The 20,512-nt window shown below is 46.9% G+C and overlaps 1 protein-coding gene and 1 pseudogene across 1 annotated transcript in view; one reads left to right on the forward strand and one right to left on the reverse strand.

Moving 5' to 3' along the window:
- The window catches only part of INTS3 (integrator complex subunit 3), a 39,684-nt gene extending 26,965 nt beyond the window's left edge, over window positions 1-12,719 (reverse strand). The window contains exons 1-3 of the mRNA XM_040452883.1: window positions 11,962-12,719; window positions 2,544-2,627; window positions 1,064-1,147 (exon numbers count right to left, since the gene is read on the reverse strand). Of these exons, the coding sequence (XP_040308817.1) occupies window positions 1,064-1,147; window positions 2,544-2,627; window positions 11,962-12,105 (312 nt within the window). The 5' untranslated portion in view covers window positions 12,106-12,719. The remainder of the gene's footprint in view (window positions 1-1,063; window positions 1,148-2,543; window positions 2,628-11,961) is intronic.
- A 2,297-nt stretch (window positions 12,720-15,016) lies between these two features.
- Window positions 15,017-15,403, forward strand: LOC121015431 (small nuclear ribonucleoprotein G-like; annotated as a pseudogene).
- The last annotated feature ends 5,109 nt before the right edge of the window (window positions 15,404-20,512 follow it).

A 20,512-nucleotide genomic window follows, 5' to 3' on the forward strand; every position in this document is an offset into this window, starting at 1 on the left:
AGGAAAGGCCAGTAAGAATACTGAGTGTCCCCACTCCAAGCTCCTCTTCTCTTAGTATCATAGAGTCACTGCTAGACACCAGACATATCCTTCTAAACCACGGTCCCAAGACTCAAAGGACATAGAACTGCTGCAAAGGGGAATTCTGTAGAGGCAAAAGACAGAATTTTGTCGCTTTTTTAATAATAAAAAAAAAAATTGTTTTTAACATTTATTCACTTTTCAGAGTGAAAGAGACAGAGCGTGAGCAAGGGAGGGGCAGAGAGAGAGGGAGACACAGAATCCAAAGCAAGCTCCAGGCTCCGAGCTGTCAGCACAAAACCTGACACGGGGCTTGAACCCACGGACTGTGAGATCATGACCTGAGCCGAAGTCGGAGGCCCAACCAACCGAGCCACCCAGGCGCCCCTCGCTACTTTTTTAAATGAAAGAATGGAATCCGAAGAGATCACCCTGCCTAATCCCTGACCCCAAAGAAGGATCCCACTTAATCCATTTCACATAAAGGAGACTCTTCTGTCTGTGAAGACCCCAGACTAGTTTTCACACAGTACTCGTAAGGAAGTCTGGCCCCAGTGGGCTCCAGGGTTCTCTTGGCCACTACGCTATTGTTGCACCAATCGTCAGCATCAAGCTGTTAGATCCTACTGATGGCAGTGTTAAGCCTGCTTTCTGTTCACTTTCCAGTGACAGACCCTGCAAAGTACTGGGTAAAAACTCTCAATGGACCTGACTGCACTTGCTCGCTTCTCTTCTCTGGACTAAGTCCCGACTCTCATAACCTTGACCATCACTCTACAACATACAACTCTTCAAATGCTTTTCCATTGTCACAAATGCCTTTTCTTGCCCTTTAGCTTGAAAATCAAGACACAGAGAAAGGATAGGAGTCAGAGAATGACTAATTCGCTGAGAGTAAAACAGGAGCTATACGCATATCTGGAGAACAAGGTGATCCAGCTCTGGCCAACAGGACTGGCACTATGTCAGCTAACCATAAGTGCCACCATATCCCCAGATTCTACCTGAGAAGCGTCTGTGAGTTCAGAGCAGGGAGTCTTACCTTCTGAGCTTGGGCAGGTTCGGTGAGGACAAGGGTGAAGAGGCCTAGGCAGATTTCCTCATGCTGGGGGGGGCCTTTGCACACCTGGAACATGAGGAAGGAAAATAACTAATTGTCACTCACAGGAGAACAGTTCTTGAATACAGTTTCTCCCAGAAAACTTGGATAATCTGCAAAGGAGAATCATCAACTCTTCTACCTGATGATTTCCTTCTCCTAAAAGTGATAAAGCATGTGTTTCAGGAGAGAGGTGGAAGGAAAGGACAGATCCTTATTGCCTTCTCCAAGGCTTAATACAGGCCACATTTAAAATGGGAAAAAGGGGCACCTGGCTGGCTCAGTCAATGGAGTATACAGCTCTTGATCTTGGAATTGTGGGTTCAAGCTCCACACTGGGTGCAGAGATTACTCAAAAATAAAATCTTTCAGGGGCGCCTGGGTGGCTCAGTCAGTTGAACGTCCAACTTGGGCTCGGGTCATGGTCTCGTGGTCTGTGGGTTCGAGCCCTGCATCGGGCTCTGTGCTGACAGCTTGGAGCCTGGAGCCTGCTTCCGATTCTGTGTCTCCCTCTCTCTCTGCCCCTCTCCCACTCATGCTCTGTCTCTCTCTGTCTCAAAAATAAATATAACCATTAAAAAAAATTAAAATAAATAAATAAATAATAAAATAAAAATTTTCAGGGTGCCTGGGTGGCTCAGTTGGCTGAGCATCCAATTTCAGCTTAGGTCATGATTTCACGGTTCATAAGTTTGAGCCCCACGTCAGGCTCTGTGCTGACAGCTCAAAGTCTGGAGCCTGCTTTGAATCCTATGTCTCCTTCTCTCTTTGCCCCTCCCCTGCTCACATTTTCTCTCTCCTTCTCTCTCTCTCTCTCTCAAAAATAAACAAACATTAAAAAAAATTTTTTTAATAAAGTAAAATAAAAATTTTCAAAAAATAATAAATAAAATGGAAAAAAAAATCCTACTGTACCACCTTTACCAGACCTTAACAGCCTTCAGTAGGAAAGGAGGAAGCTGCAAAGTCATTCATGGAGTAATAGGCCTTGGGCAGGTCACTGAACCTCTGGTATTTTTAAGGAGAAGCCATAACAAAAATATTTTGCTATAAATAAAAAGGAAATACTAAGCATTCACTATGTGCCAGGAATTACTCTAAGACCTTTACATGTACTATTTAAAATCCTTTCAACCTCACAGATTAGGAAATGTAAAGGATCAAATATGAGAGAATAATTTGCAAAGACAAAAAAGTCACTACAGAACTAGGAGTTATTTTTAAAAGCTATTTAAAGACACCTAAGTTCCAAGAGACAGATTCCCACAGTAAGACAGAGAAGAGAGAGGAGCTGGGAAGCCTGGTTCAGGGAGCTGAGACATTCAGTTCTATCCCTCATGCCCAGCCACAAAGTGCTTTATCTTCTGGATCATGTCTCACAGCTCCCGGAGCAATGGAAGTGGGGCGGGGGGCATATACTTACGTGGGCGTTGAGGGCATCGTTGGCCTCCCTCTCTGAGACACCAGCAGTCATCGATGTCACAATGCTCATACATCTTTCTAACCTCTGCGAAGGGGTGAGAAAAAGTTCAGAGTGTGTCATACCACCACCTGCAAAGTATTTCTGGCCCCAAAAAGTTTTCAAGAAACTTAAACCTCATCATACCTCTAGCTCTAACTACCAGTTTACAAGTAAAGTCACACGGGGGTATAATCAGCAAACCAGAGTGTGGAAACCATGACCAGCAATCTGGTTCTTTAACATAGAAACTGCAAGGAAAAAAAAGCAGGGAGGGAGAAACCCATGTACTAAAAGAGATTTAAGACCATAGCCCAATGAAAGGCACCTGGCTGGCTCAGTCAGCTCAGCATGCGACTCTTGATTCTCAGGTCATGAGTTCAAGCTCCACCTTGGGTATAGAGCTTACTTAAAAGACAGGGGCGCCTGGGTGGCTCAGTCAGTTGAGCACCCAACTTCAACTCAGGTCATAATCTTGCAGTTCATGGGTTCAAGCCCTGCATTGGGTTCTGTGCTGACACCAGGGAGCCTGCTGGGATCTTCTGTCTCCCTCTCCCTCTGCCCCTCTCCTGCTCTCTTTCTCTCTCAAAAATAAATATTAAGAAAAAATTATAGGGATGCCTGAGTGGCTCAGTCAGTGGAGAGTCTGACTCTTGATTTCAGCTTAGGTATTGATCTTGCAGTCTTAAGATGGGGCCCCACATCAGGCTCCACACAGAGCATGGAGCCTGCTTGAGATCTTTCTCCCTCCCTCCCTCCTTCTCTCTCTCTCTCCCTCCCTCTGCCCCTCACCCCTGCTTACACTCCCGCTCTTAAAAAAAAAAAAATCCTAGCCCATTGAATAAAGTGAGAATCCACTGATATTCACATAACAACTAGACGAAAAGGGAAAGCTCTTTGACAGTGGAATGCTAGCTGATAAATGCATTAGGAATGACTGAGTCAGGCAAATATCATCAAGGGGTGCTAAAACCAGAGGTGAAATTATGCAAGACACTATTTACTTGGGTTCAAAAACACTTAATTACAAAGGGAAAAGAGTAACTACAGGAAATTCTAGAGGATATACCACCTTAACAAAGTGATCAAAGTCAACATCCCCAGTAAGGAGACAAACTGACGACACCACATGCCTCAACACGGTGCACTGAAAAGGCTAGAACAGCACTTGTACAGTTTTCTGTCCCAAAATGCATTATCTCAATCTAATCATGAAGAAATTTCAGACAACCCAATTTGAGAGATATTCTACAAAATAACTGATCTGTCAAAAGCATTTAAGGTCGTAAAACACAGACTAAGAATCTGCCTCAGATTAAAGAATTAAAGACAGAGTGCACCTAAATGCCACTTGTGGTCCTGGACTGCTATAATGGACATTGTTGGGACAACTGGGAATACCGCAGTATGTTCTATGACAGTATCATATCTATGCTAAATGTTCTGATCTTGACAACAGAGCAGTGGTTATGTAGCTGAAGATCTTTGTTCTTAGGAAATACACAATGAAGTGTTTAAACCCTGAGAGGTGTCGTGGCTGCAACTTACCGTCAAAAGGTTAAACAGTAATATGTATATAGACAAATGTTAATAATCGTTGAATAATTTGGATGAAAAGTATATGGGAGGGGCGCCTGGGTGGCTCAGTCGGTTAAGCGGCCGACTTCGGCTCGGGTCATGATCTCGCGGTCCGTGAGCTCGAGCCCCGCGTCAGGCTCTATGCTGACAGCTCAGAGCCTGGAGCCTGTTTCTGATTCTGTGTCTCCCTCTCTCTGACCCTCCCCCGTTCATGCTGTGTCTCTCTCTGTCCCAAAAATAAATAAATGTTGGAAAAAATAAATAAATAAATAAATAATAATAATAATAAAAAAAAGAAAAAAAAAGAAAAAAAAAAGAAAAGTATATGGGAATTCTATGTATTATAACATTTCTCTAAGCTTTAAATTTTAAAATAAAAAAACTTAGAGCCGCCTGGGTGGCGCAGTCGGTTAAGCGTCCAACTTCAGCCAGGTCACGATCTCGTGGTCCGTGAGTTCGAGCCCCGCGTCAGGCTCTGGGCTGATGGCTCAGAGCCTGGAGCCTGTTTCCGATTCTATGTCTCCCTCTCTCTCTGCCCCTCCCCCGTTCATGCTCTGTCTCTCTCTGTCCCCAAAATAAGTAAACGTTGAAAAAAAAAATTAAAAAAATAAAATAAAATAAAAAAAATTAAAAAATTAAAGAAATGGGCACCTGAGTGGTTCAGTTGGTTAAGTGACCAACTCTTGATTTCAGCTCAAGTCAAGCTCACGGTTCATGGGTTTGAGTCCCATGTCAGGCTCTGCGCTGACAGTGTGGAGCCTGCTTGGGATTCTCTCTCTCTCTCTCTCTCTCTCTCTCTCTCTCTCTGCCCCTCCCCTACTCATGCTGTCTCTGTTTCTCTCAAAATAAATAAACTTAAAAAAATTAAAATAAATACCCTTAAAAATTAAAATAATTTTAAAAATAAAGCGTATCAATCAAATGCAACATGTGGTCCTTGTCTGAGTACTGACTTGAACATACCAATTATAAAAAGGAGTTATGAGACAACCAATTTGAACAATTAATATTTTATTGTTTTTTTTTATATTTTCTTTTTTTTTTTAACGTTTATTTTATTTTTGGGACAGAGAGAGACAGAGCATGAACGGGCGAGGGGCAGAGAGAGAGGGAGACACAGAATCGGAAACAGGCTCCAGGCTCCGAGCCATCAGCACAGAGCCTGACGTGGGGCTCGAACTCACGGACCGCGAGATCGTGACCTGGCTGAAGTCGGACGCTTAACCGACTGCGCCACCCAGGCGCCCCTAATATTTTATTGTTAAAAAAATTACTGTTAATATTTTTAGGTATGACACTGAGGCTATATTTTAAAAAGAAAAAAAAAAAAAAAACCTTACCTCACAGACATACATATGAAGTATCTACAGATGAAATTATTTATCTTGGATTTGTGTCAAAATAATCCAGAGATTGGGGGGAGATAAAACAAGATTACCAGGGACTGATAAGTATGGAAGCAGTGATGGCTCCAGGGGAATTCTACTGTTCTACTTTTTAATGTTTGAAATGTCCCCCCAAAAAGTTAAAAAAAATTTTATTTTTACTATTATTATTTTTAATCTTTTTAACATTTATTTAATTTTGAGAGAGAGACAGACGACCATGAGCCGGAGAGAGGCAGAGAGACAGAGGGAGACACAGAATCCAAAGCAGGCTCCAGGCTCTAAGCGGTCAGCACAGAGCTTGATGTGGGGCTCAGACTCATGGACCACGAGATCATGACCTGAGCCGAAGTCAGACATTTAACTTACTGAGCCACCCAGGCACCCCAAAACAAATTTTAAAAAAGGAGTGTGAGGAAAGAAAAGGACTAATGGAGAAAAGGCCAAGCTCATGCCTGAGGCTCTGGTCAAACAAAGGTGGGGACAGCTGCATCAAAGTCCACCCAAGAGCTACTCTAGTTTCAAAGGCCAACTCTAACATGGCACACGCTCAACATTCTAAGACCTTAGTCACTACTTCCTGTTCTGAAGAAGCATTTAATACTAAATACTGAGAAGATATTGATAAACGTATCTCATATTAAATCAGTGAGCCTCTCCATTATCACCACCTAACTTACTTCCTGAGTCTTTTAAAACTGTATCTTGGGGCACCTGGGTGGCTCAGTCGGTTAAGCGTCCGACTTCAGCTCTGGTCATGATCTCAGGGTTCATGAGTTTGAGCCCCGCATCCAGCCCTGTGCTGACAGCTCAGAGCCTGGATCCTGCTTCAGATTCTGTCTCTGGCTCTCTCTGCCCCTCCCCTACACATGCCGTGTTGTCTCTCTCAAATTTAAATAAACATTTAAAAAAAAAAAAAAAAAAAACCTTTATCTTGAGGACTAACCCAAAAACTATTTAAGGAAAACCAATTCCCAATGATGGTGATGCTGGCAAAATGGACAAGGGCGGGCAATTTACTTCCCCTGATCCTAGAAGTCATTACAAAGTGTCTTGCTGACAAGTGGCTGCGCGGCAAGCACTGTGAGGAACCATGAATAAGGACAACGGAAAGGGGTGTAGGAATGAAAGGTAATCATGTGTCTCCCTTGACCACCATCCTAAGTTTGCCTACATGCATCCCTGACTAAGAGCACACAGGTTGCACAGAGAACTGTGTTAAGGCAAGGAGCTCCCACAGCCACAACACTTCAACCTAAATCAGGCCTAAAGTCCTTCATATTTGAAGGTATGACAACTTCACTGCCCATCAGGTCTGACTAGCCTCCAAATTAGGTCAGATCCGCAGGCTCAGCCTTAGCAGACAGCACCCGTGTACTTGTGAAAAGGAGCCGTGAGATCACATGAAAACTGAGCTGTGAGATCCATTATTTCTCAGTCCAGCTCCCGCATGATAAGGAGAAGGAAGGAGAAACAGGTGGATTTTCCCTTTTTAAATTATATCCCTCTGTAAGATAGTTACCAATGGCTGGAGAATCTGTCCCGCCAGCTGCTAAACCCTGCTTACCCAGCCCAGGTGAACGAGCAGCACAGCACCCTAAGGTTCCAGATATTACTTCCTACTCAAAGGAAGAAGATTCTGCTGAATCATCAGCAATGCAAGAGAAGTCAAACGGCAGCTAACTAACGGGTAAACTAACAAGCACGGTATAGAAGAACCCCCTCACTACCCGCCTGCCTTAAGCCAATCTTGGGTGAGTTCCTTGGCCTCTGTAAACCCTGGTTTTTGATCTGAAAAATAGAAAAAGCCCTGTATCACAAGGTTGTTCTGAGGATCACACAAGACAAGCATGCAGCCTCAGTTAAATTATCATCTGTTCCGTTTGTGAAAAAGCTCAGCAACTACACAACCCCATCTCTGAAGACCAGACCACGCCCCCATCTCCTGCTACTTCTTCTAATGGCATGTCTTTAAAGATTCCTGAAAACTGAGCCCTCCTACTACAGGACACGGATAAGTCCCTAACAAGGCTGTACAGGTTCCTCTCCTAACCACTCTCTGTAAACTTGTGCCTTCCAGTAAAGGGTAGGGGAGGTGGGAGGAGGCCTTACTGATGGGCCCAGCACCAAGACCCTCATGCAAAGCTGGATACACAGCCCTAGGGGCTGGCTATGTTTCCGGCTATGATGTAACCACAGAGACCTTGGACAGAACCAGGTTTCTCTAGGCCCCTCCTTGATGTTCTAAGCTCCACTCAGAGGCTTGAGTCAGTTCTATGGGTCACTGCCCAGTCAAAAACAAAAGTGGCCTCTTGGAACACGGAGGCCCAGTTAAGGATGTAGAAGTGGGAGAGTCCAGAATTTGGATGCATGGATAAAAGCAATGAGGAAAGAAATGCGGGCCCCAGTCCTTTCCAGGCACAGAAATATAAAAGATCCTGCTCTTCCCAAACTACAGAAATTACTTTTTGCAACAGAGATGGGAGAATGAACTACAAATCATTGGGAGTGACAGAAGGACCACACCCCCTCAAAGAGGGCCACAGAAGTCAAATGCCTACTGCCAAGTAGCAATACCCTGTCCTCTACAATCCCCCAGAGGCCCCTGGTAAAGACGGAATCATACATGCAGTTTCCAACAATTGCTGGCAGAGTGGCTCTGTTCAGAGTAAGCCCTCCGTGACAGCACCTCAGACTGCTGAGTAAGTAGTTACCATCTCTAGGAGCATCTGAAATGATTTTTCTAGTACTAAGACAACCTGACCATGTTCTTCATGACAGCAGCAATAGATGGAGTGGGGGCGGAGTGGGGGGAGGCCTTCCAAGCTGCCAGTACACCTGAAGCTTGAGACTGGAGTCAGAGAGATCCCTCTAACCTCCCAGTTTCCCTTCCCTCAGAAAGGTGAACATATAGTCTGGTCAAAACGTATATATTAAATACTGCTCTCTTGGGGCGCCTGGGTGGCTCAGTCAGTTGAGCGTCCGACTTCAGCTCAGGTCACCATCTCGCAGCCCGCGAGTTCGAGCCCCGCATCGGGCTCTGAGCTGATGGCTCAGAGTCTGGAGCCTGCTTCCGATTCTGTGTCTCCCTCTCTCTCTGCCCCTCCCCCGTTCATGCTCGGTCTCTCTCTGTCTCAAAAATAAATAAAAGTTGGGGGGCCTGGGTGGCGCAGTCGGTTAAGCGTCCGACTTCAGCCAGGTCACGATCTCGTGGTCTGTGAGTTCGAGCCCTGCGTCAGGCTCTGTGCTGATGGCTCGGAGCCTGGAGCCTGTTTCCGATTCTGTGTCTCCCTCTCTCTCTGCCCCTCCCCCATTCATGCTCTGTCTCTCTCTGTCCCAAAAATAAATAAACGTTGAAAAAAAATTTTTTTTAATTAAAAATAAATAAATAAATAAAAGTTAAAAATAAATAAATAAATGAATGAATGAATGAATGAATGAATAAATACATACATACATACATACATACATACATACATACATACATACATACTGCTCTCTTACGGGAAGTCTGTGGCCCTGAAAGACAAGATTCCACTGCCTTTAGGAAAAGAAGATATGGTCCAACCTACCAAATCCCCGAGGGCCCACATTAGGAAAGTTACTGAGTAAGCTGCGTTCCAAGTATTCTACAGCCAAGAGTCACTTGTGAGTGACATGAGGGTCTTAGGAGAAAACACGAGAGATGACTGAAAGCCAGTTCCCTGGAGAGTTTTCACAGACAGGGTCATGAACTGTTCCTCGGAGACCACCTGGTGGGGATGCACCTCCACCGATCCCTAACCCTAAGGCCTGTCTGTGGCTAGGAGGGGGTGCTGGCTTGTGACCTATAGCCCTGCTCCCAGCCTGACCTCAAAGCAGACAAGGTCCTTCCTGGTGAGGGATGACCAGGAGCCACATGTTCTACACGCCTCCAATTTTTGGCACTATCTTTATCTCATTCCCCAAACTGAAATGGGATGGGCAAGAATTTCCGTTTCAAAGAGAGGGACAGAGCCGAAGAGAAGAAGGGAGCCAACAGTGTCCCCGGGGAGGAGTCACGGTTCTTGCCTGGGATGCGCTTCGGCAGTGTCTCATACTCCAGGCCACTGGAGGCCGTTCCTCATCACATCCAGCTGTAAGGACCCCAGCCTCTTCCCTGCCTTCACCAGGTTTTTGAGGGGATTTGTCATTTTTGTTTTCCACCTATGGGTGTGCTATCTCCACCTTTAGATGATAAGCTCTTCCAGGCAGATTTGGGTCTCCCTCATCCTGTCTTATTCCTATCTGACTCAGCACACGGGAGGCATACACAGGTAGGAAACTACCTCTGTGTTCCTGGGTGACAGGTGGGCCTGTGATGGAAAACAACCACACCGAACAGAGACCTGTCAATCAACACCAGGTCTTGATAACTTCTGTGTGCAGAAGAGACCCATGGGGAGACCCAGAGGAAAAAGCCAGTAAGTCTTGTCCTTAGAGACACTCTTGTCCAGTGAGAACCACGCACGTGGGTTAAAAACAGTGGCAAGGCTTGCTGGAAAATTCAAATGCAAAGGGCAAAGGCCAAGAAGGAAAGGGGGGAGCCAAGGCGTGCTGGAAACATCTACAGCACAAAGGCTAGGAGGAAAAGAAGAAAGACCCTCCCTCCCCCTTCTCTCTGGAAACAGCTGAAAGTTCACTCTGTCCAAAACAGCACAAATAAACGAATAAATACTTCCTCTCTTTTATGGCCCCCTCCTGCCACAGCACTGAGTCTACCAGCAAACACATCACTGTTCAGAACAGGATGCCATACTACCCTGTAGTAGAAACTAGCAGAGGCAGGATGAGCCCTCTCGCAATCAGGGTGGGGAATAAACAGATTTCATCCAGCCCTTGAGGTCTTTTCCCCTCCACCCAAACTGGTGGAGGGATCAAAGGCAGTCAACTATTTTCCTTCTACAATTCTAGAGCCGCAGTGCCACAACACAGATCTCAAAAAATACTTTGACAATGACAGTGGCTCCTTCTAAAGAAGTGGATAATTCAAAGTGCCAGACAATCCTAAAGTCATTTTGGTTTTGAGAATACATTATTTTTAGAAGCACTGTTCACGTTCCTAATTATATCTACCTTAGCTCAGAAAAGCAACAGCAGAAAAGCTGGATTTATCTAAAAGCACTCAGAATTATGGGGGAGAAGCAGGATGGGAAACCAGCCTGCGTGCAGACACTGGCTAGGTGGATAACCCCCAAAGTTATATGCAGCCACCTTCTGTATGTATGTTCTCCCATTTTGTACCTAAACCAACATGTTTTTCAAATCTAAACTATGAATTCCAATTAACTGCCTGCCCACCCTCTAGTATCTGATAAAGGGCAGTGAGGCAGTGACAAACTTAGAAGCAGGGAAATGGCCAGCGAAGAGCCAGACCCTGCTAATGCACTCATCCTATCCCAGGACAACCACTGGGTTTAATGTATTAGGTCTTACAAACAAAACAGTTCGGCAATCATGTCTCAGTTCTGGGTCTCACACTCCTAAGCAGGTCTCTACCCAAGTAGCAGTGCAAAGGGATACACGATTAACCCTGGGTTGTCAGGACAAGGCAAGAGGAACAAGGGAGATGGGGGGAGTAGCTGGTAGTCTAGAATCCCCATTCAGGTCCACAGCATCACCTCAGTGTACCCCCTTTCTCAGCACCCTTGTGTGGTTCCTATCTAGTCCTGCTCTGTATGTATGTATGTTTTTTAAGATTTTATTTTTAAGTCATCTCTACACCCAATGTGGGGCTCCAACTCACAACCCTGAGATCGAGAGTCTCATCCTCCACTGTCTGAGCCAGCCAGGCGCCCCAATCTGGTTCTGGAGGACAGTCCCCTAAGTCCCATTCACCCCTCACTGCCCTGCTGCAGTTGATGGTATCCAACTAAACGTTACTCACTAGTCCCTAGGTCTTCGCTCATTCTAAATGCCCAGTTAACATCACCGTCAACCGACTGTGTCTACATGAAGCATTACCTAACAGGAGGCTCCAAAGCCTGCTGCAAACTCCTATCAGCCCCCCAGACACCTACACACACACACACACACACACACACACACACATTTCTCAACCCAATATATGACCTAAATCCAAAGCAGGGTAAACATTAAGACTAGCTGTGGTCTGTGCGTGGAAAGGAATGTCAAAAATAAACTCGGTAGATCAGGACGGTGTTTCCCTCCCTCATCAACACCCCCCCCCCCCATTTTCATCCTAGTGACTGCTGTTGCTATGACTACCTGTTCAGGAAGTCGGCCCTCGCTCCTTCCTTCAGGAGCAGGAAGTCTGGAGCAGTGTTTGTGCTGTCTCAGAAAAGCCCTGAAGGCCTCCTCCCCGACCCCCCGACCCGCATCCGCTCCAGTACCCCTCCTCAACCCAATGTCTTAACTCCCTTCCCCACCCCCACACCTACCTCCTCTAACTCATCCTTGGCATCCAAACTGGTTGAAAGTAGCAGCCTCCCCCCTCCTGGGGCTCCTGCTCCCGCTCCTCCTCCACCTCCCGCTGCTCCCGAAGCAGCAGCTGCTGCTGCCCCCTTTCCCTTCGGTATCTCCATGGCTGCTGCCAGGAGACGGGAAGAGGCCAGGGGGTGGACGGGTGGGAAGTCCTAGAGATGAGGAACTCTGGGTTGCCAGGACCTGGGGGCAAGAGGGGGGAGTGGGGCAGGGGAGGGAAGGGTCCCTGTCCTGTCCACCCCGCCCTCCTCTCCCAAAGGCCGCTCCTGTGGAGGAGGCGAAGGCGGACGGCCCTCTAGATCCTGTCTCTGCAGTGGCAGTGCTGGGGAAAGGCCGCCAGCTCCTGAGTATGCCGGGGTAGGGGTCTGCACCTACGGAAAGGGAGGGGAGGCTTCCGCCCCTGAAGTGGAAGGGGAGCCCTTTCTGACTTCCGACCCTAAGAGAAACAGGGCAAACCCTCAGTTCCTGCCTCAGGAGGTGGGGGAAAGCGGACTGCTGCCCCTGAAGTAGGGGTAGGAAACCTTCCTGGCTGGTGCCCCAAGGGTTGGGGAGCGAGGCTTCTTGGGATCCGGCCCCCAGGGGTGAGGGTGAGGCAGTGCGCGCTATAGGTGGACACGGAGGACCAGCTTCACCCCACACCACACAGAGGAGGCCATGGTGGAAGGGCGGGGGGCGGGGAGGCTGAGGGCGGCGGCGGCGGCGGCGGCGCGGCGGCGGGGAGGGATCGCGGAGGCCGGAAGTGAGGGGCAGCGGACCAGGCCTCGGCCAATCGCGGCTTCCGCGGTGGCGCAGGGTCTCACAGGAGCTGGTCGACGACGGCCGGTCCGGCTGCCAATGGCAACGAGACCGGCATGATGGACAACCAGAGGGACCAATCGCATTCCAAGTTTCGCTCGTGGAGGGGGCGGGGGGCGGACGAGACGACTTCCCGGAGGTGGGTGGGCGAGCGAGGCGAGGCGATCAGGAAGGGAAGCTGCGCCTGCGCGTGCTGGCGGGCGTGCCCTGACGCGCTTGCGCGGAGCCAGCCTCCTTCTGGAGCGTAGGTGGGTGCGGGGGCCTGGCCGCCGTTCCCGCGGAGTCTGCGAAACCCGAGGTCTGGACGGGAGCAGACGGAGCGGGGCGCTCACCCCGTAAGCAGTGCCAGAGCAAACGTTGTCAGCGGGCGCGGAGCCAGCTCCCACGGCTGAGTTGGCATCGCACAAGCCGCAAGCGTCTGCGCTCACGAGTGCCGTCGTCCCCCAGAGACCGCAGGAAAAGCGCGGGTTCGGCATTAGTCGTCCAGCACTGGCTCCGCAAACGTGGCCGACGGACGGGATCGGCTTCGTGTCCGTCCTGAAGTCGTGCGTGGTCTGGATCCCCGGGGGCGCACCTGTGCTTCCTGGTTCCGTCCTGCGTCCCAGCAGCCTTTCCCTTTTCCCCAAGAGCGCTTTAGGAGTGCCTTCCCGATCCACACGGGAAAACCCATACTCTGCTGGTCATGCTCTCTGTACAGTGTAGACAGGGTTATCTTTGAGAGGAGATTACTTTTTAAAAATTCTTTATTTTGAGAGCATCGTTCTGGGGCTCAGCATCATGACCCTGAGATGATGACCTGTGATGAGATCAAGAGTCTGAGGCTTAACTGAGTGAGCCACCCAGGTGTCCCAACTTTTTAAACTGAAAAGCATTGTGCACATGCTATTGATGTGGGAGATAGGCAGAAGGAAATGGCAGAATTAAATTTCCTCATAGCCTGAGGCCCAGTGACCACTACTTGCGGCAGGCAAAGTAAAGTTTCTCCAGGAACTCCCTACAGTCTTAATTTTAATGCTTTGCTAGAGGGAAAACAACCTTAGCTTGACAATAGCTAGGCCTCCAGTGTCCTGGGAGTCTTTAGCATATGGAAGTCTCTTTGGAAACTTCCCATTTGACTTCGCCTCCCCCAAACCCGCAGTATATAAGCAGTCACTCCTTACAACCCCAGTGCAGCTCTTGCCCACGTGTCCTGTTCCTGTGTGCTTTAATAAAATTACCTTTTCGCACCAAAGATGTCTTTAATTCTTTCTTGGCATTTGACTCCGTACCCCACCATCACCCCAAAACTTCATCAGTTATCACTGCAGGGGATCCTATTTATTTCCATGCTTGTTAGGGCTTAACATTTTAATTCTAAATACACTTGGCATTGAAATGATGTGGGTCATCCCTTCAGTTGGCTCTCGTGGATTCCTTTACTGTATACATTAACTATAAGACCTCGGGCAAGTTATTTTGACTTTCTGTAAATTATCCTACCTGTAAAATATAGAAGAAGCAGACTGGCTTATCTCTGAATACTCTTCCAGCTCAGGAAATCTAGTTCTATTTGCCTACGCTTTGGATTCCTTCTAGGTGCAAAGCACTGCAGTAGCCACTGAAGAAGTCATAATAATGTTACTATGGGTCACTGTGTTACGGAACCAGGCTGGAACTCTGGTGGAAAAACCAGGCAGCACTCGGAGATCTTGGTGGATTGGAGATTTAGTTAACACCGGTGGGCTCAGAGGAGACCGTTTCTCCAAAGATCTGAGCCCTGAATGAAGGAGGAAGGGTAATTTACAGTTGTCACCTTCCACATCTGTGGTGGGTTTTCGCACTCAGCAAACAGGGCAAGAAGAACCGGGAAGAGGGGTCTCTAAGCCAGAGACCAGAGCCTGTTTTAGTCCCGTTGGCCATCTTATGGTGTAAAACTTTATTCATTTTCCCAACAACTGAAAACGTGGAGATTTATTAGGCGAAGAAAGAAAAGTTAGTTTTAAAACACTATGTTCATGGGGTGCCTGGGTGGCTCGGTTAAGTGACCGACTTTGGCTCAGGACATGATCTCAGCAAGTAAATGTAGTGCTTCTTTAAAAGCACCTTACCAAAAAAATAAATAAATAAAAATAAAAGCACCTTACATAGGGATGCCTGGCTGGCTTGGTCAGAAGAGTGTGAGACTCTTGATCTCTGGGTTTTGAGTTCCAGCCATATATGTTGGGTGTAGAGATTACTTAAAATCAGAATCTTTAAAAAATAAAAAAAATAAAATACCTTCCTTAAAAAGTATTTTGGAATCTTTGAGCTCACCAAGTAGTCACCATGAGCAAAGCTCACCCTCTGGAGTTGAAAACATTTATAGGCAATAAATTATTGAAATTAGTTGGTGGCAGCATGTCCAAGGAATATTGTAGGGGTTTGATCTCTTTGTGAATCTTGTGAGAGATGAATGTGTGGAGATGCCAACTAGGGGGCAACAGAACAATACTGGAATGGTGGTAATTTGAGGACATAGTATCATCATGTTAGAAGCCTTGGAACAAGTATAAACAGTGGGTGTTCACCAGAAGAAATGAACTGCTTCCACAAGTCCCCTCTCTCCATAGAACCTGTTTCACTACAATATAAAAATCAGTCATGTGCATTTTCATATTGAAATTTTGTTAAATAAACTTTTGTAATAGTCAAAAATACATATTTTGGGGCGCCTGGCTGGCTCAGTTGGTGGAATATACAATTCTTGATCTCAGGGTCCTAAACTCAAGCCCACGTTGGATGGAGAGATGACTTAAAAATAAAATCTAGGGTGCCTGGGTGGCTCAGTTGGTTGAGTGTCTGACCCTTCATTTTGGCTCAGGTCATGGTTGACGAGGGACCATAGGCAAGCTGAGGGCCAAGCACAGCTAGCACACCTACCCCCTCCCCTCCCCACTCCCCCATGGTTGGATATGTGTGATGTTCCTTAGGCACTCCCAGCTGCCCCAGAACAAAGGAAAGGAAAGAGAACAAGTGGCTAACTGATAGAGATCACAGTCACACAGACTGTCTCCATCAGTTTACAAATGTATTAGTAAATTACGGGAAAAAGGCAATCCCATCAATGGCCTAAAGTCCAGGAACTCCCTACTGTCTTAATGTTAATGCTTTCCTAGAGGGAAAAACAACCTTAGTTTGACAATAGCAAGGCCTCCAGTATTCTGTGAGCCTTTAGCACATGAACATCCCTTTGGAAACCTCCCTTTTGACTTTATCCCTCCCTCTCCCCCAACTCCATAAAATGGTCACCCCACACACTTAGAGTGTAGTTCTTTCTGCCCACGGGTCCTGTTCCCGTGCTTTAGTAAAATCACTTTTTTGCATCAGAGACGTCTTCAAGAATTCTTTCTTGGCTGTCAGATCCAAACCCTACAAACCATTCCACATCACCCCCAAACCTTATCAATGATCTTACGGCTCCTGAGTTCAGTTTGTGAGTTCGAGCCCCACAACACGCTCTGTGCTGCTGGAGTTTTAAAGTTTTTTTTTTTTTGACTTAAACAAAAAGTCACATTCTCTACTGACCGAGCCAGCCAGGGCCCCTTTGCTTTTTTGTTTTTTTTTTTTTTTTTCAAATGTTTTATTTTATATTGGAGAGAGCAGGGGAGGAGCTGAGAGCAGGAGACAGAATCCCAAGCAGGCTCCAGGCTCTGAGCTGTCAGCACAGAGCCCAACGTGGTGTTCAAACCCCCGAAACATGAGATCATGACCTGAGCCTAGGCCGGTGGCTTAATTGACTGAGCCACCCAGGTGTCCCTGCTTTTTGCTTTTAAAAATTAATATATTAATTTTTATTAATATAATTAAAAAAAAACCCGACTGGGTGGCTCAGTTGGTTAAGCACCCAACTTCGTCTCAGGTCATGATCTCATGGTTTGTGAGTTTGAGCCCCTCATCAGGCTCTGTGCTGACAGCTCAGAGCCTGGAGCCTGCTTCAGATTCTGTCTCCCTTTCTCTCTCTGCCCCTTCCCCACTCACTCTCTATCTCTCTCTCAAAAATAAACATCAAAAAAAGTTTTTTAAAAAATTAATATATTCTGGACAATTTTTCCAAATAAAAACATGGAGATCTACTTCATTCTATTTAATGGCATCATAAAAATCTTCTTCTCATCTGTAAAGAACTCTTAGTTCTTCCCTGATCTTGTCCCCACCTAGTTGATTTCCAGAACAAAGGACTTTCCACCTGTCAAAATCCACTCTGCCTAGAAGGCAATTGATGCTACAAATACTCAGTTTGTTTTTTGTTTTTTGTTTTTTGCTGGGCGGCGGGCCCCCCGCTGAGGGGCGCTAAACTTACCATCAATAAGAATCAAATAATTAAGCCTTAGATCCATAAAAACAAAAGACTCATAAGGCTGCAGAAAGTTCCTCCTTTGATGAAGAAACAACCCCATGTCCCGTGATCCTGAGCATGTTTGGGGTTGTGTCAATGGAGGAATTTCCCTACCTCAGGCAGGATGAAGACTTAAAGAAAGGACTAGAGTGAGGGTGCCTGGCTGGCTCAGTCAGAGGAGCATGAGACTCTTGATCTGTGGGTTGTGAGTTTGAGCCCCATGTTGGGTGTAGGGATTACTTAAAAAAAGGGAGGAGGGACTAGGGTGAAGACAGGAAGGTATGCTTGTGAAATCACAGAAATCATAAAACTGAGACTACTGACTAATGGACTAGATTAACAGGTTGCACTGAAAAAGTTCTTGCTGAGATAAAGGGATAAACTAAATATGATGAGGTTTTGGAATGGTGGTGGGGTTCCGAGCCCACGGCCAAGAAAGATTTCATTAACGCGGTGGGGGTGGGCGGTGCGGTAGGCAGGAAGAGCAGCTCTGGGGGTATAAAGAATGGCTGGTTATATACCATGGACTTGGAGGAGGTAAAGTCAAAAGGGAGGTTTCCAAAGGGATGTTCATGTGCTAAAGAAGGCTCACAGAATACTAGAGGCCTTGCTATTGTCAAACTAAGGTTGCTTTTCCCCCTATCAAAGCATTAACATGAAGACAGCAGGAGGTTCCTGGAGAAACACTCTGCTTGCCTCAAGTATCTGTCAATGCACTGCAGATTATAAGGAAATTCAATTTCACCTGCCATTTCCTTCTGCCTTTGTTCCCCCCATCACTATGGAGGGAGGGTGATGTTGGGGCTCCTGGAAACAGTCTGTAGGTTTCTGGAGATTAGGTTATTGATAAGATTGCCATTTTCTTGTAATTTACTAAGACATTTGTAAACTGGTGGAGACTATCAGTTTAACCATTTGTTTTCTGTTCTCTCCTTTGTCCTCAGGCAGCCAGGAGAGCCTGAGGAATGTCATACGTGTCCCACAGAGGGTGTTGAGGGGGAGGGGCGGTAATGCTAGCTTGTGCTTGGCCCTCAGCTTGCCTTCTGGTCCCTCACCATATATAACAATAAGATATTTAATAATGATAAATGTGCTTATTTTTATGTCTAGGCATTATCTAGAAAGTATTTAAAGCAAACAGGGATGGGGTGCCTGGCTGGCTCAGCCCTTAGAATATGCAACTCTTGATCTTGGGTCCTTGAGTTTGAACCCCACGTTGGGGAAAGAGTTTACTTTAAAAACAAAAGCTGGGGTGCCGGGGGGGCTCAGTTGGTTGAGTGTTGGACTCTTGATTTCCATTCAGGTCATGATCCCAGGGCTTAGAATTCAGCCCTGTGTTGACTCTGTGCTGAGCCTGGAGCCTGCTTAAGATTCTCTCTCTCTCGGGGCGCCTGGGTGGCTCAGTCAGTTAAGCGTCCGACTTCGGCTCAGGTCATGATCTCACGGTCCGTGAGTTCGAGCCCCGCATCAGGCTCTGTGCTGACAGCTCAGAGCCTGGAGCCCATTTCCGATTCTGTGTCTCCCTCTCTCTCTGCCCCTCCCCTGTTCATGCTCTGTCTCTGTCTCAAAAATAAAATAAAACGTTAAAAAATTAAAAAAAAAAAAAGATTCTCTCTCTCTCCCCCTCTGCTCCTCTTCCTCACTGTTTCTCTAAAATAATAATAATATGGAGCGCCTGGGTGGCGCAGTCGGTTAAGCGTCCGACTTCAGCCAGGTCACGATCTCGCGGTCCGTGAGTTCGAGCCCCGCGTCAGGCTCTGGGCTGATGGCTCGGAGCCTGGAGCCTGCTTCCGATTCTGTGTCTCCCTCTCTCTCTGCCCCTCCCCCGTTCATGCTCTGTCTCTCTCTGTCCCAAAAATAAAACAAAAACAAAAACAAAAACGTTGAAAAAAAAAAAGAGTGCAGGAGAGCAGGGCACCTGGGTGGCTCAGTCCGTTGAGTGTCCAGCTTCGGCTCAGGTCATGATCTCACAGTTGAGTTCAAGTCCCACATCGGGCTTGCTGTTGTCAGCCCAGAGCCCACTTTGGCTCCTCTGTCCGCCCTGCCCTTCCCCCACTTGCATGCGAGCTCTCTCTCTTTCTCAAAAATAAATAAGCATTAAAAAAAAAGATGAAGTCAGGGGCGCCTGTCAGTTGGTTAAGCGACCGACTTCAGCTCAGGTCATGATCTCACAGTCGGTGAGTTCAAGTCCCACGTCGGGCTCTGTGCTGACAGCTCAGAGCCTGGAGCCTGCTTCGGATTCTGTGTTTCCCACTCTCTCTACCCCTCCCCTGCTCACGCCCTGTGTCTCTCTATCTCTCAATAACAAATAAACGTTAAAAAAAAGTATTAAAAAAGACGAAGTCAGACGCTCAACTGACTAAGCCACCCAGGCGCCCCAATAAATTAACATTTCAAAAAAAAATTTTTTTTAAAGGAAGACTTTCAGGAAACTTAAATGCACATACTAAGTGAAAGAAGCCATCTGAAAAGGCTACATAATGTGTGATTCCAACTTTATGACACTCTGGAAAAGGCAAACCTGGAGAGAATATCAGTGATCGCTAGGGGCTGGGAAACAGGGTGGAGGTAGGAACAGGCAGAACCCAGGATTTTTAGAGCAGTAACGACTGTATGATGTCATAATGATAGAGACATGTCATTTTATGTTTGTCCAAGCCCACGGAAGGTACAACGGCAAGAGGGAACCACCATGTGAACGACGGACCCTGTGTGGTTGTGGTGTGTCACTTCAGGTTTGTCAGCTGTAATGAATGTACCGCTCTGGGGAGGCCGTTCGTAATGGGGGAGGCCGTGCAAGTGTGGGGGCAGAGGGCGTGTGGGAATCTCTGCACCTTCCCCTTCCTCTCAATTTTGCTGGGAACCTTCAATTGCTCTAAGAAAAAAAAAAAAAAGTTGTCTTTTTTTAAAAGTTTATTTATTTATTCTGGGAGAGAGAGAGAGAGAAAGAGCATGAGTAAGAGAGGGGCAGAGAGAGAAGGAGAGAGAGAATCGTAAGCAGGCCCGATGCTGACAGCACAGGGCCGGACATGGGGCTTGATCTCACAACCGTGAGATCATGATCTGAGCTCAAATCAAGAGTTGGACACTCAACTGACTGAACCACCCAGGCGCCCTATCCTTTAAACAATGTTTTAAGACTTTTTTTTTTAAACGTTTATTTATTTTTGAGACCGAGAGAGACAGAGCACGAATGGGGGAGGGGCAGAGAGAGAGGGAGACACAGAATCCGAAGCAGGCTCCAGGCTCTGAGCTGTCAGCACAGAGCCCACGCGGGGCTCGAACTCACGGACTGTGAGATCATGACCTGAGCTGAAGTTGGACGCTTAACCGACGGAGCCACCCAGGCACCCCATGAC

Source organism: Herpailurus yagouaroundi, unplaced genomic scaffold (genome assembly GCF_014898765.1).
Source record: "Herpailurus yagouaroundi ecotype Mexico unplaced genomic scaffold, PumYag 207, whole genome shotgun sequence".
NCBI classification, from domain to species: Eukaryota; Metazoa; Chordata; class Mammalia; order Carnivora; family Felidae; genus Herpailurus; species Herpailurus yagouaroundi.